The sequence below is a fragment of the Lacerta agilis genome, chromosome 15 (assembly GCF_009819535.1).
Source record: "Lacerta agilis isolate rLacAgi1 chromosome 15, rLacAgi1.pri, whole genome shotgun sequence".
Taxonomy (NCBI): Eukaryota; Metazoa; Chordata; class Lepidosauria; order Squamata; family Lacertidae; genus Lacerta; species Lacerta agilis.
Genome location: NC_046326.1, coordinates 15,201,564 through 15,216,378, shown reverse-complemented (window position 1 = coordinate 15,216,378; position 14,815 = coordinate 15,201,564). Strand labels below are relative to the sequence as shown.

The window sequence follows — 14,815 nt, the reverse complement described above, 5'->3', positions numbered from 1 at the left end:
TGTTGGCTGCCTGGGTGCCCTCTGGCCTCAGCTAACTAGTGGGCATTGCTTCACCTGTAGGAATGAGTGCACTGTTTTCTTCAACTGTGGGCCTGGCATGGTGCCCATACATAGGGAGAGGGTATTTCCCAAGGAAGCTTTTCCATTCCTCTGTTGTGTCTCAATGTGCCTGCCTGGTGGCACTGAGTTGGCAACCCTGGAGAGAGGGAGAGCAGTTCCATTCCCACGGCTGCCTCCAGCAGACTTCCTGGCAAGGGCAGCACATTGGAGGGGAGGAACCACCGGCTTCTGAATCACAGAGAAATGGTAGGCCAAGGAGCCTGCTGCCTCTCCTGGAAGCAATAGGAAAACAACCCAAGCCCTTTCAAAACATCCACATAGTTTTCCATAGAGATCTAGCTCTGTTCCACTGGAATTGGGTGAAGCTGTGCAAGTGCTCCTTCGCCAATGCCTGGGGTTAGTAATGGGCTGCATGAGGGCCAATGAGCTAAAACTAGATGCCAACAAAGCAGAGGTACCATGGATTGGTGGTTCTCATGTCTGGGAACTGGAGGGTTGGTCTCTTCTGGATGGGCTTACACACTCCCTGAAGGATCAATCTCTTACTATGGCATACTCCTTGACTTCCACCTGGTCACTGGCAGTGCCTATGCCCACCTCCAACTGATAGTTGGGCCACGGTGACTGGTCCATGCCTTTGTAACCTCTAGACTTGACTACTGTAATGCATTCTATTTAGGGCTGCCCTTGAAGATGGCTTGGCGGTGGCTGCTATTGCAGGCTGAGTTGTGACGGTGAGAGTGTTAACTGTGTGGCAGCACCGTATAACCTTGGTCATGAAGGAACTGTAGGTGGCAGTCTGGTCTGCTTCTGGACAGAGGCTAGCAGTGGTTGCTCTCGCTCCCCCACCCCTAGCTCTGACTGCCATTTTTCTTCCTTTTGTCTCCCCCCTCCCCCTTGCACAGGTGTTTTGCCCAACAGGAAGAAGCAGCAGGGACTTGGAGCTTCCTCCAGTGTCGCTGCCAGAAGCCTTAGCCAATCAAATGCACCCTGACAATAAACTGACCAATCATGGAAAGACAGGTAACAGCAGTGCCCAGCCCCAGCACCATAATGTGAGCCAAAGCCCCACCTGCAACCTGGGCACGAAGGGCGTGGGGGCAGGGAATCATGGTGGCAAAGCCAGCCAGCAAACTCCTGGCAACTCTGGACTGAAAACCAGCCAGCCTCCTGTGCCCGTCTTTGGGGCCTTGAAGGGCAAAGTGAAGCGAGAGCGGAGTGTCTCCGTGGACTCCGGAGAGCAGCGGCAGGAAGCCACCACTACCTCACTGGACAAGGAGCTGAAAGGTGAGGGGCCTGTTGGCTGGAGGGAGAACGGCAGGCTGGAGCCATCTCCGCAGTGCTGCCCCCTGCTGAGGGCTCCTGCCTCTGCCCAACTTGGCTGCGCCTTGCCTCTCTTCCAGGCCGGAGGGTGGGGGCAGGACCGGCAGAGGGGGCGTGGCCATTCCCTGGGTGCCGCCGCGGCTAACACCTGCCCGCCTACCTGCCTGCCGCTTTCCCCTCTCGCTGTGCAGTTGCCCCTCTGGGCCAGAGGAGCAGCGGGTGGCTCACAGCGCATTCCTTCCTTGTAGGCGAAGTGGCCCCTCGGAGCAAGCGGCGCTGCGTGCTGGAAAGGAAGCAGCCCTACAGTGGGGACGAGTGGTGCTCTGGACCAGACAGCGAGGAGGAAGAGGAGAAGCCTCTCAGCAGCGCCCACAGTGAGTCGTGTGTCCCCCCACCCCCACGTGCGTATTGCATGTCCAGGTGTGCGTGGGGAAATACTGGCCCCTAGTGGCTTAGCATGAGCCCAAAGGGCTGCTTAACTTGCAGCATTTCAAGCATCGCTTACTCTGGGATTTGCGTGTTTTGCTTCCTGAAACTGCAGTGAATTGACACCCAGAACCTTTGCCCCACAGCCCTCCAAAGCAGCGGGCAGCAGCCCCGCCGGAGCACACATTCAAACCGTACATTTAAACTACACCCCTGCCCCAAGAATATTGGGAGCAGTAGTTTGGTAAGAGTGCCAGGAATTGTAGCTCTGTGAGGGGTGAACTACAGTTTGCAGGATACTGTGATTTGGGGGGTTGGGGAATGGATTTTAAATGTATAGGGTTTTTCATAGCATCCGTCTCCTCAGGTTCTTTGCAGCTGTTCAGTTTCTTCTTACTATGGAACGCATTTATTATGCTGTTTTATTTATGCTAAAATTTCGGTCTCACTTTTCCGGTTGGGTGGACAGGCGCAAAGCAACTAACTGGATTGTTGTACATAACAAATTGTTACATAGGTTGTTTTTTTAAAAAACAACAACATAATAACAATAATCTGGTCATTAAAAGCAGCAAAGTAAATAACAGACACCCCTTGAAACAGACACACGCACAACCATGACTTCCCATCTCCTTTCCTTTGGCCATTCCAGCTATTTCCTTAATGGGAAGCCTCCCCACCCTCATCTCCCCCAGCAAAGAGTCATCTGTGATAGCTGGAATCAACACAATGTGAAATGCATGGGGGACAGGGAGGGGTGGGAACCTTCTCCTGCTGTGCTCTTTTTGTAGGTATGACCAGGAAGTATCATCACATACTAGATGGGGATTGAAATAAACTGGGAAGGAGGTTGAGCCTCCCCTCCTCCACGCTGGTTCATGTGTGGACTCACTCCCTGGATATGGACCTCTAGCCGTGTCCAGGCTTCTCCGCTCCCAGCTCTTGAGGTTCTCCTGCTGGACCCAACAGCTGACCAGCAGCTCCTGCTCTTGGCTTTCTAACGCCTCCTCTCCCCTTCCACTGCAGATTGTAATGCAGCGGAGTCGGCAATGACCGCGGCCTCGCAGCTGGGCCCGGGACCCAATCCGCTGCCAGCCTTGAGCGAGAGCAACGCATCCGGCACGCCCCATGGAGCAACCCCCGGCCTGAGGTCGGACACCAGGAACAGTGGCGGGAAGCAGCCGTTGCAGTTCGTTTATGTCTTCACGACGCACCTCGCTAACACGTAAGCCTTCATGTGGTGGATTGAGTTCCGGGCCTCCCTCTGCCCATGGCTGCACCTGTGGCTTGGGGCACGGCTTGGTGGGCGGCTTTCCAAAAAAAAAAAAAAAACCCACTTCTGCCCAGAGTTTGTGCCCTTCTTGGCTTCTCCCCTCGGCTCCCTTCACCTGTGGCAAAGGCCTTGCGGCTCATGATTCTCCCCAACGGGAATGGAAAGGCCCTCCAGCCCCACGGGGGCAGCATGGAGTCAAAGCATTGCGTTTCCCTGGGACCCCCCCCCCCTTCCTCAGCCAAGGCATTCCTTCCGTTGCATTCAGGGACCGCTGGTGGGGAAACAGTAGGCAGGGCAACGGGAGAGCCCAGGTTTCTTAACGGGATGCACTTGGGCAGGGCCGACAAGAGACGTCTGCTTGATAGCCTCCTTTATTTGTGCTTGCAGGGCGGCAGAAGCTGTACTTCAAGGCCGAGCGGACTCCATCCTGGGCTACCACCAGCAGCATGTGCCCCGGGCCAAGTTGGATCAGGTAGGAATAGGATAGGGGCTCAGGGCTTTGGAACTGCTGAGGGCAGGGGTTGTCAACCTGGTCCCTACCGCCCACTAGTGGGCGTTTCAGGATTCTAGGTGGGCGGTAGGGGGTTCTATGGCACAAGCTGCATCCTCCTTCCATCGAGCACTGGTGGGCAGTAAGGAAATTTTACCATCGAGAAAGATGCATTAGTGGGCGGTAGGTATAAAATGGTTGACTACCCTGGCTGAGGGTTTGGGTTGGAGGTGAAGCTTGGATGTGTGCGCCCTGGAACAAGGCATCCACCCACCCCACTGACCTTCCTTCCTTCCCTGCAGGTGCCCATCCCAAAGATACAAGCCACTCCCGAGCCGCTGCCCATCAACCCGTCTCCTGCAAGCACCCCGCAGTCCCAGCCCGCCGTGCCCCCGAGCAGCCAAGCCCAGGGCCAGCCTCCGACCTCCGCACCACCGCCACCCCAGCCTCCGGCACCCCCACCACTGGGTCTGGGCCAAGGACCGCTCCCTACGGCTGGCCCCCTCCCACAGGAGGGGGCTCCCGAGGATGCCCGCCGGGACCTGACCCCCAACTCTGTGGGGAACGGCAGCAGCAGCAGCACCGCCCCCAGCGGCACCCATCCCAACACGCCCACCGCCCCCAACTCCTTGCCTGCTGGGCCTGCAGATGGATTGATGGGTGAAGGGGCCAATGCCGGGCCCCCCTCGGCGGGGAACGGGCCCCGCAACGCCCTCAACACGGAGGGCCTCTCCAAGGAGCAGCTGGAGCACCGCGAGCGTTCTCTGCAGACCCTGCGGGACATCGAGCGCCTGCTCTTGCGCAGCAGTGAGGCAGAGCCCTTCCTCAAGGGGAGCCCCGGGGCTGGCGAGGGGGGCGTCCTGCCTCCCCAGGCCCCTCCACCGCAGGCCCCCCAGGCCCCTCCCCCTGGGGCCGCTGGCATGAAGAAATACGAGGAGCCCTTGCAGTCCATGATCTCGCAGACTCAGAGCCTGGGGGGCCCCAGCCTGGAGCAGGAGGGACCTGTTCCCTCCGGAGTGGACATGGGGCAGCAGATGAACATGATGATGCAGCGGCTGGGCCAGGACAGCCTGACGCCCGAGCAGGTGGCCTGGCGGAAGCTGCAGGAGGAGTACTACGAGGAAAAGCGGCGCAAGGAGGAGCAGGTGGGCATGCACGGCGGGCGGCCGCTGCAGGACATGATGCTGCCCCAGCCCATGGGCACCATGATGCTGCGGGGGCCTCCACCGCCCTACCACAGCAAGCCCGGCGAGCAGTGGCTGCTGCGGGGTGTGCCCATGGATATGCCCGAGCAGATGCAGCTGCGGCCGTCCTTCGCTGGGCCGCGATTCCCTGGGAACCAGATGCAGAGGGGCTTCGGGGGCATCCCGAACCTGCCCCTCGAGTCGCTGGGCCCCATGGGCAGCGTGCAGCGCCCCCCAAGGCCCGGCATGGCCTGGAACGAGGACATGCCCATGGCGGGGCCTGGCAACTTCGCCCCCGGGAACCTGCCCTACCTGCCGGGACAGGGCGAGCCGGAGCGCTTTGTGACGCCGCGGGCTCGCGAGGAGATGCTGCGGCACCACCTGGAGAAGCGTCAGGGGGCGATGCAGCGGCCCCTGGGCATGGAGATGGAGCGCATGATGCAGGCGCACCGGCAGGTGGAACCGGCCATGTTTGCCGGGGAGGGGCTGGGCATGGAATTTGGGGGCTCTCGGGCCATGCTGAGCCCGCCGCTGCGGGACATGGAGCAGGCGCTGGGCCCCGGCAACCTCAACATGAACATGAACGTCAACATGAACATGAACATGAACTTGAACGTGCAGATGACGCCTCAGCAGCAGCAGATGCTGATGTCGCAGAAGATGCGCGGTCCCGAGATGATGCCCTCCGAGGAAATGGCTCGGCTGCGTGCCCCCAACGGCACTGCAGCCATGATGGGGGGCCCCCCGAAAATGATGATGGGCTCGCCGTTCCCCAGTCAGGGGCAGCAGCAGCCTCCACCACCACCACCTCCACAGCAGCAGCAACAAGGCTTCCCAGGCATGCAGGGCCCGTACCCTGCTGTGCCACAGGAGATGAGCAACACCACAGACATGTTTGGCCCCGAGCAGGGGGGCATGGGCAGCACCACGCGGCTCAGCCACATCCCCCTGCCCCCCACCACCAGTGCCCCGTCCACAAACATGCACCAGGCACCCGTCAGAGGCCTGGGCCGCCGCCCTTCCGACCTGGCCCTCAACATGGGGCAGATGAACTCTCCCAGCGTGGGCCGCCTCAAGTCTCCAACGCTCAGCCAAGTTCATTCCCCGCTGGGCACCTCCCCTTCCGCCAACCTCAAGTCCCCGCAGACGCCCTCCGCCATGGTCAACCTGCCCGCCGCCAGTGCCACCAGCGCCCCACTCAAGTCCCCGCAGGTTCTCAGCTCTGTGCTCAACGTCCGATCCCCGACCAGCTCCCCTGGCCACCTCAAATCCCCGTCCATGGCCGTCTCTTCTCCAGGGTGGGCGCCGTCGCCCAAAAACGCCCTTTCCAGCCCTGGCATTGGGCAGAACAAGCCAGCCCTTGGAATGAGCAACTCTGCACCCCTGGGCAGCATCGAGCAAGGTAATGGGCCTGGATTGTACCCTGAGGGCAGGGACTGCAGAAGGAGCACGTTGCTATTGAAAATAGCTGGTTTTAAATTGAAATGTGACTCTCCTCCTGTTCTTTTTTTAAAAATGAAAAGAGTAAAGCCTACATTTATCTTAAAATTTTATCAGTTGTTCTTATCAAACAGGAAGTAGGCATCTTTTTAAAAATGGAAATGAAACAGGGCAGGGGAAAGTGTCTGCATTTAGATGTCAAGCGTTGCAAATACAGCTCAATAGATTAACCGTTGTATTATTATTTGCTTGATGCTGAGGATCTGCTGCTAACAAGTTATCACCAACATCTGGGTCCAGACACTCTCCTGCCGCCCTGCATGCCAAGCCCATTCTCTGAGCCCTTCTATGTGCTCCTGTCGCCCTGCTTTATGTGGTGCTTGCAGTTCTCAGGTTCTGTGTGCCATCCCGCCAACTCCCAATGAATATTTGCTTCCTGTTTCATAGGAAAACACAAATTATTGGGAAGAAAGATCAGCCCTAGGCAATGGGTCTGAAAGCAGGTGGTCTGTTTCTGTGTTCCTGAGAGAACCTCCAAATGGAAACCCTATTGAGATAGAAATGCTATGTATGCCAGCTTTCTCCAACCTGGTGCTCTCTAGATGATTTGAACTGCAACTCTGTCGCAGCCTCTGCTGGTTGGGGTTACTGGGATTTGTAGTCCAACCTATCTGGAGAGCACTAGGTTGTGAAGGCTGGTATATGTGCATGTTTTCATCCTGCAACTAGCAGGCACTTTTAATCAAAAATATACCTGAAGTATATGTGGGAATTGGTGGTTTAAAACATGACCTGAACATAGTTTCCCATCAGCTCTTTGCCCTTTCCCACACCGGTGGGTTGGGTGGGAGTGAAATGCAGTGGCAACCATATCCCTCTGACAACAAATGCCACCCTCACTCTGGGGCCAAGATGCGCCACACTGTCTTCGGCTGGCGTTTTTGGGATGGGCATTTGTTCCTGCGCAAGGGCTGCTTGCAAGTAGCGGTTGGAGCCAGAGGCAAAAAAGTAGGCGGAACAATGGATCTGATCCATACCCTTGGGGCAGCTGGCCACAGAAAATGTTCAGAGAATTCTACACCCCTCCATAGGAAGCTTCCTAACACCCTGTCGGTCCAGTGGCCTAGTATCGTTCCACACTGACTGGCAGCTGTAGGCCCTTCAAGGTTTCAGACTCAGGTGGTCTTTCCCAGCTCTTCCGGGAGATGTGGTTCTCTGCCGCAGAACCACAGCCATTCCACACAAATATTTCTCCATGCGTCCAAGCAAGGGGCGTTGTCCTGGTTCAGGGATGCTGTGGAGGCTTCTGCCAGCCAACCTCCTGCTCTGAATCTTGGTTCCTAAGCCGCTTGCTATCTCTCTCATTACAGGTCCGATGGCGCCTGGGCCTAGGAGCAGCTCCTCTGCCCCACCTAGCAACCCCTCTGGCCCCCTGAACCCCAACCTGCCTTTTCCTTCCTCTCCAGATCCACCCCCGTCCCAGAACCCCTTGTCACTCATGATGTCCCAGATGTCCAAGTACGCCATGCCCAGCTCTACCCCTCTCTACCACAACGCCATCAAGACCATCGCCACCTCGGACGATGAAATGATGCCCGACCGGCCGATGCTTCCGCCAGGTGCCATGTCTGGTAGGTATCGGTATCGTGGGGTCTGCATCTGGCTGGATAGGGGAAGGAATTGGGGCTGCCTGCTGCCGCCTCTTCAACCATGGGGCCTCGCAAATCTCCTGCAGTGCCTTTTTTGTGGCTGGCAGGGAGAGTTTCCAGCTCCTTCCCCCAGTCTTCCCAGAGAGGCTGCTTCAGATGCTCCCGCAACCCTGAGAACCCCAACAGGCATTTTGCTAAATGCAGGTTAAATGGCACTCGCAGTGGCAGCTGGTCTCTCTGCCTTCCTTTGTGATCTCTGCTGTCGCCTGTGCTGGACAGGAAGGGCACCTCTAGCTGCAGTGGGGTGAGCCCCTGTCATCTTCCCTCAGTCATTTCTGGGGAGAGAAGTGGGGAATGTGCCTTGCCTCCCCCCCCCCACCTTATAAATAATTCTGTCTTGAGAAAGAGATTGGGGTGGGGCTGCCGTTGCTGAGCACTTGCCTCCACATGCCAGCCCTGCTTCTGCCCTGCCTTTTGGGGAGTGCAGGGGGTGCTTGGTCCCCATGGCTACTTTGCTTCCTGTTGCCTTGCCTGCCACCTAGGAGCTAACAGCCCCCTCTCTCTTTCTGCCTCCAGGCATGGGTGGGAACCAGCCCAACCAGATGCACATGAACTCCGTGGGGCCAGCTCCTGCTCAGAGCCCCATGGGGATGAACCTGCCGGGGCAGCAGCCACTCTCGCACGAGCCCTCAATGTCTTCGCCAAGCCCCCTGGGCGCCAACATTCCCATGCACAGCGGTGCGCCCCCCCAGAACCCAATGATGCTGCCCCCCAATGCCCAGAACTCCCTGAACCAGCCCTGCGGCCCTTCCGGACAGCTGATCTTCCCCCCACGGCTCCAGCAGCCCCCTTCGAATGGGGGAAATATGCCCATGGCTTCCGGGGGCGGCGGTGTCCAGCAACACTATCCGCCAGGCTTGGGACTGCCCCCGGAGGAGCTGCCCCCACCACAGCCAGGGCAAATTCCGCCGCCGCAGCAGCAACGCATGGCCGGGAGGATGCCACCGGAGCCCTACCCATCGGTGCTTCCTGGTGTGGCTTCGGTCCTCAACGACCCGGAGCTGAGCGACGTGATCCGCCCCACGCCCACCGGCATCCCCGAATTCGACTTGTCGCGCATCATCCCGTCCGAGAAGCCCAGCAGCACGCTGCAGTACTTCCCCAAGGGTGAGGGGCCGGGGCCCAAGGCACAGCCGCCCTCCAACCTGCACCTCATGAACTTGCAGAACATGATGGCAGAGCAGGCCCCGGCCCGGCCCGGCCCTCCGGGCATGCAGCGTGGGATGGCCATGTGCCACCCGGGACAGGTGCCCCCCGTGCTGGGCAGGACAGGCCTGGGGCCCCAGCAAGCCATGATGAGCAACAGCATGCACCAGGGCATGATGTTGCCCCAGCAGCAGAACCTCCTCGCCCAGCAGAACTTCCTGCTCATGCAGGCCAAGCAGCGCAGCATGTCCGTCTCGGGGGAGATGTATGCGCAGCCGGGTCACATGATCTCTCCGCAAGGCTCGCTCATGGGCCCCCCACCCCAGCAGAACCTCATGGTCTCACACCCCATGCGGCAGCGCAGCGTCTCCCTGGACGGTCAGATGAGCTATGGCCCAGGAGCGGGCGGCATGGCCAACCTGCCCTTCTGAGGCTGGCAGCGGGGCACCTCCTGGTGCAGCCATGCTGATGCCAGCCCCTGTCTCTGCCCTGGCACAGAGTTTGGTTTGGATCTTTCCTCTGAGTGTGAATTTCTTTCTTTCTCGGTTTCTCTCTCTCTCTCTCTCTCTCTCTCTCTCTCTCTCTCTCTCTCTCTTTCTCTCTCTCTCTTTTTTTAAGTAACCAAAATGTGCAAGAGGGTTTGGAACAGCTGTAAATAGGTTGGGGGGAAGCAGCAGCAGAAGCAGCAGCAAAGATTTGCTGGCTTGGAATTGTTTGTATTTCTGTGTTTTAATAGAAGCCTCAAAACCTGTTTTTTTGGAAGAAACAAATGAAAATACAACCCATTGACAAAGTTCGACTCATTGTGGAGTGGAAATCCCGAGCTCGAGGGCCCAGATGCAGGTTCCACCAGCTGATTCTCTCTGCTAGGTGCCAGCTAGTCAGGTGATGCAGTGGCCCTCTGCGTACTCTGGCAGAATGCCTCTTCCCCCTTCCCCCTTTCCCCTTTTCCCTATGTGAGGGAAGGACGTCCTTTGGCTTGTATGGTTTTGGTCCAGTCTAGCCATGCTGTCAGCCCAGCAGCTCTACTCTGGGTCACTACTTTGGCACACAACCATATATTCCCCCCCCCCCCCAGAACTCCGCACAAGACGTTGGTCCCCTAGCAGTTTGGGAGCAGGTTGGATGTCTGCCTCTCTTCTCTCTCATGTGTGCAGTCATAGCATTTGGAAATGAATGTCCCTCTTCTACACACACACACACACACACACACAGCCAGAATGGGAAACGTAACTTAAATGTTGGCCACCTCCTCCCATAAGCATCTCACGTTTAGCACCCCCTTCTTCCACGGTTTCCCCTCCAAGGCTCCTGATTTGCATCCGTAAGATGGGAGAACAGAAATGCCAGCATTCCCATCTTATTTTGCCCTGTTGAAGTTGCCACATACCTTCTCTCACAGGTCGAGCAACCCTTTGCCCTGGTGCATCTCTTCCTGTCCCCTGCCCCCTCCCTCAAAAAAACCCACCTCTATACACATATGTCACATAATGAGAGCAAAGTGGGGGGACATCATAGTAATTGTGATTCAATCCATGTCAAACGAAAGTTTCATTGATCTCCTTTACTTGATTTGGCTTGAATCGTAGAAACGAGCCAGTTGAATGAATGGGGACTAAAAGCTGGCTTTGCCAGAGCTCTGAATCAGAATGTTTGAAAAGCCCCGTCTGCACTTTTGGACTGTTCTGGATTGAAATATTTGCATACAGAAAAAGTGAGCAGCTTGGTGACTAAAAGCAAATATAATGCAGATCTCTGATACAACAAAGTTCTAGGCATCTAGTATTAAGAAGTGGGTGCTCCCCACATCTCCCCACCCACCACATGCTCTTCTGTGCTTGTTCCAGCGCTGCACACACCTCGGTAGCATTAAATCTGTTTTTGCTTGAGAAAGGCCTTGTTCCTTCCCCACCAAGCCTCTATTGCAAACACCATCACCAGCTGGGTGGTACCAAGATGGCACCAGGACCTGCAAGCTTGCTATTGCTCACAAGGATGACATTTCCATGCCCTTTAGGGCGTGCCACGTAATAAAGCCAAAAATACCTGCCCCATTTTAAATTCCATCTGGCCCTTTGAAAGGTGTGCGGTACTCCTTGTGGAACGTGTGGAGATATCTTCATCCTCCCGCTGGCAGCGAAGATGACGTGGGAGGCATCTAATGTGTTCTGCACTCAAAACAGATCAGTGAGAGGGGTAGAGAAGTGAGGGAAGGGGAAGCGGGGAGTCAGTTGTCCTGAAAATCAAAGGGAAATGTTCCTGGTTTGCGTATTTGCCCTTGTGGCTGTTGCCCCAGCTGAAGCCTGCGATCCTGATCCTCTGTGGCAGTCACACCTGCCAAGTGTATCACCTTCTTCCAATCTGCTGCGTCTGGTTCATCAGCAATATGGTGGTCCTGGGCCCCTTGCCACACAGTCATTCGCATAGCCCTTTGCTCCCTCTCTGCCTCACCTTGCGCTGTGAACGTTGTCCAGTCTTGTGTCTTGTGCTTTCTTGCTCAGCTCCCCAGCGTGAGCGGTGTCTGCTGAAAGTCTGCCCTGTTCTCCTCTGTCTCTTGCCACAACCTGTCCATTTCCCGTTCTCAACACACACACACACACACACACACACCTGACCCAAGCGATGCAATTTCAAGCAATCCAGAATGCCCACAACGGATGTGTTTGTGCCCAGGTAATGGGGACTGGCCCGCTCTCTTGTCATCCCAGGTGGGGAGGGGGAAGGCCCCTCTCCCTCCACCCATGCATTTTGTACCATTCTATAAATATATATATATATAAATATAAATATATAAATACAATATGTGAAGACATCTTATTGGTTTTTATTTTGAAATGATTTCTAGGCTTGTTTTTGGGTATCTGTGCTGCCTGTAACGTATTGATTGACCTGTTTTATAGGTGCCTTTTTATTAAAAAGACATTTCAAAACTCGCTTGGAAGGAGCCTTTTGTGGTGTCTTTACCTGTGGGCAGGAAAGGGCTGCTTGCTAGTCTAATGTATGATCGAGAGGGGCCCCGATTCTGCAGAGTTGGGTTGTCTGGACTTTCCCTGGCCACAATATTCTGTGCATGTACACACACACATACACACCCTCATGATAAGACCCCCCCCTTTTTTTTTGCTGACAAGGGTAATGTGTTAGTCACTAGGTGGCTCTGGACTTGGTTGTAGCCGATTCGATTCAAGGTATTACATTTACAGTCGTACCTTGGTTCTCGAACAGAATGCGTTCCGGGAGTCCGTTCGACTTCCGGAACTGTTCGAAAACTGGAACACTCCCGATTTTTGATTGTCCGAGAGCCGAAATGTACGAGTTCCGGGGCGTTCGACAACCAAGGTATGACTGTACTGTTGCTCTAAGGGAGACCGCAAAGTCTCGGCCTTCCCAAGAGCCTCTCCAGGCCTTTGCTTTGCTATCCTGAGCCTGTTTCACAAACGGATGCCAGCAGGAGCAGGAGGGGGAAGAGTGGGCACAAAATCACTTTATTTAATGTACCCTCTGATATGATTTGCAATAGGAGCAGAGTAACGCTGAGTAACATTTCACACAAGCTTCTCGTTCCCCCCCCCCTCCACACACACCCCTCCCCAGCTGCATGAGCAACACATACACCTTGCCAGCTCCCAAACAAAAAAGGACTCCTGTGCAGGGAGGTAGCAGGTGCTGTTCTGGCAGGAGATGCTCACCTTGTTAAATGGGGAGCTGCATGCAATCCTAGGGTGCAAGTCCAAATGAGGTTCCCTGCTGAAAGAGGGCGGCTGCAGAGTTGGCTTTCCACGGGGTAAGGCAACCAACCTGTCAGGTTGCATTTCCCACTGGCCATGGAGGATGTGGAAGGTGAAAATTTCACCCATTTGGTCCAAAGGAAAGGTGGGATGGGAGAACTGCGTTTGTTTACCAGGAAGTTAGTGGTTAGAAGGGAAGCCAACTCAAAAGAGTTCACCCTGTGCTGTGCTCAGTCTCTCCACTGAGCTAGGAAGGCAAACATCTGCCCTTTGTTTACTTCCTGGGCAGGGTACCCTGGCTGCAGACGTCCTTACTTGAGCACTGGCAAGACAGCCCAGCTGCCAAGTTGCACAGAAGCCACTTTGCACCATGGGATTTCCTCGTCCAGGCAAGAGGAATTTAAACTGGCAGCCATAACATGTCCATTGAGCGTGGCACTGCTCCTTTCCCTTTCAGAGTCTGTGGCAACACCAGCAGCTTCTCTTCGGGTTCATTTTACCTCTTCCTGCTCCCTTAAAAGGTACTCTGGGAAATATCTGGATGGGTCTCCAGTTGGGAAGTAGTCCAAAACATCTTCAGTAGAACTGGGCAGTAGCCACAGGCATTTCCAGATCCTGCTTGGAACAAGCTCTTTACTGGGCATAGGCCAGAGCAGGGTAGGGGGAAATGCAATGGAGAGAGGGACCTGACACTGTTTCCTTTCATGATGGTTTCCTGCCTTTCCCTAAATAATTTTGTAGAAGGCTGCAGGGGGCAAGATTTGGTACAACTGTTGGGAAGGAAGTTTTGGAGGAAAATAAGATTTCGAGTTGCAAAGGTTTTAGGTTATAAAGCCCCCTTTCACCCAGCATTTCGTTTTTAAAGAAAAATTGTGTGGAACATTTGGTTAGGCCAGAACATAAGGAACTGGTTTTTTAATAGGCTTGTTGAGAATAGAATCCTGTACACAAAATATTGGCGATTATTTCCAACACTTAAAGAATAGATGGATAAAATATATCACTGTCTTTTATTTATTAAAATTTATATATAAACTGTTTTTATAGGCTTGTTGAGAATAGAATCCTTTACACAAAATAATGGAGATTATTTCCAACACTTAAAATTAAAGAATAGATGGATAAAATATGTGACTGCCCTTTATTTATTAAAAATATATATATATACTGCTATTCATAAAAACAGAGTTGTTAACAACAGTTTTACATAAAACCATACAATATAAAAGATATTAAAATGTTAAAATCAGAAATCAGCTATTATGGAAATATGTATTCTTAATTGCCTGCATAAGCCTCATGGAACAGAAATGTTTCCAGCAGGCGTTTAAAAGTTGGAACAGAAGGTGTCTGTTGAATCTCTTGTTTGCAGCTATTGCTAACTTCACAAACTTTTAAAGCTATCGCGAAGGAAGAGAGGAGTGAAAACTTGGTAAAATGAAAGAGATTTATTGATTTTGGTATATTCCCGAATATGAGTTATGAGTTTACCATGTATTAATGAATAATTTGGTAATAAGTAATGCAGTGTGTGTGTGTGTGTGTGTGTGTGTGTGTACGGGGGTTTCCCAGAGTTGCCATACATCCGGAAGCAGTGTCCAGGGAGAAATTGGCAAAATATCTGGGAAAATTCGGACATATGGCAGTATATTTTTTGCCAATTTACCTTAAAAATAGCTCAAAAACGTCATTTTTTGCGATTTTGCCCAAAAAGCTCAGCAACTTTGGGCAAAAAAGCTCAATAACTTTTGTGTCTGGATTTTCATTTTTTGAAATATGGCAACACTAGGTCTCTCTCCCCCCCCCCCTTTGAAATTGTGCTTTTCGAAAGTGAGATTATGGTACATACTCTGCTGCTTTCTCCTGTTATAATCAGCCATTTTATTTCACATTGACTTAATTTCTTGTTATAGTATCATGTATGTTTTTGGCAATAGAAAAAAAAACATTTCACACAAAAAAATAGCCTGGTGGGAGGGTCTTGCGGATTTCATTAAGAGCCCCCAATTCCCCCCCCCCATGTTGAGCACCGCGGT

General features: G+C 54.0%; 1 protein-coding gene across 4 annotated transcripts in view; it reads left to right on the top strand.

The window, feature by feature from the left end:
- BCL9L (BCL9 like) overlaps positions 1 to 11,985 on the top strand; it is a 39,015-nt gene extending 27,030 nt beyond the window's left edge. Inside the window, exons 2-8 of one of the 4 annotated variants that reach the window (XM_033172620.1) lie at positions 966 to 1,083; positions 1,632 to 1,757; positions 2,836 to 3,034; positions 3,470 to 3,554; positions 3,875 to 6,158; positions 7,567 to 7,827; positions 8,422 to 11,985. In XM_033172620.1, coding sequence (XP_033028511.1) covers positions 1,044 to 1,083; positions 1,632 to 1,757; positions 2,836 to 3,034; positions 3,470 to 3,554; positions 3,875 to 6,158; positions 7,567 to 7,827; positions 8,422 to 9,482 — 4,056 coding nt within the window. In that variant the 5' untranslated portion in view covers positions 966 to 1,043 and the 3' untranslated portion in view covers positions 9,483 to 11,985. Of the gene's footprint in view, positions 1 to 965; positions 1,348 to 1,631; positions 1,758 to 2,835; positions 3,035 to 3,469; positions 3,555 to 3,874; positions 6,159 to 7,566; positions 7,828 to 8,421 lie in introns of those variants that run through there. The other 3 variants (XM_033172619.1, XM_033172617.1, XM_033172618.1) reach the window with 3 other exon arrangements.
- The last annotated feature ends 2,830 nt before the right edge of the window (positions 11,986 to 14,815 follow it).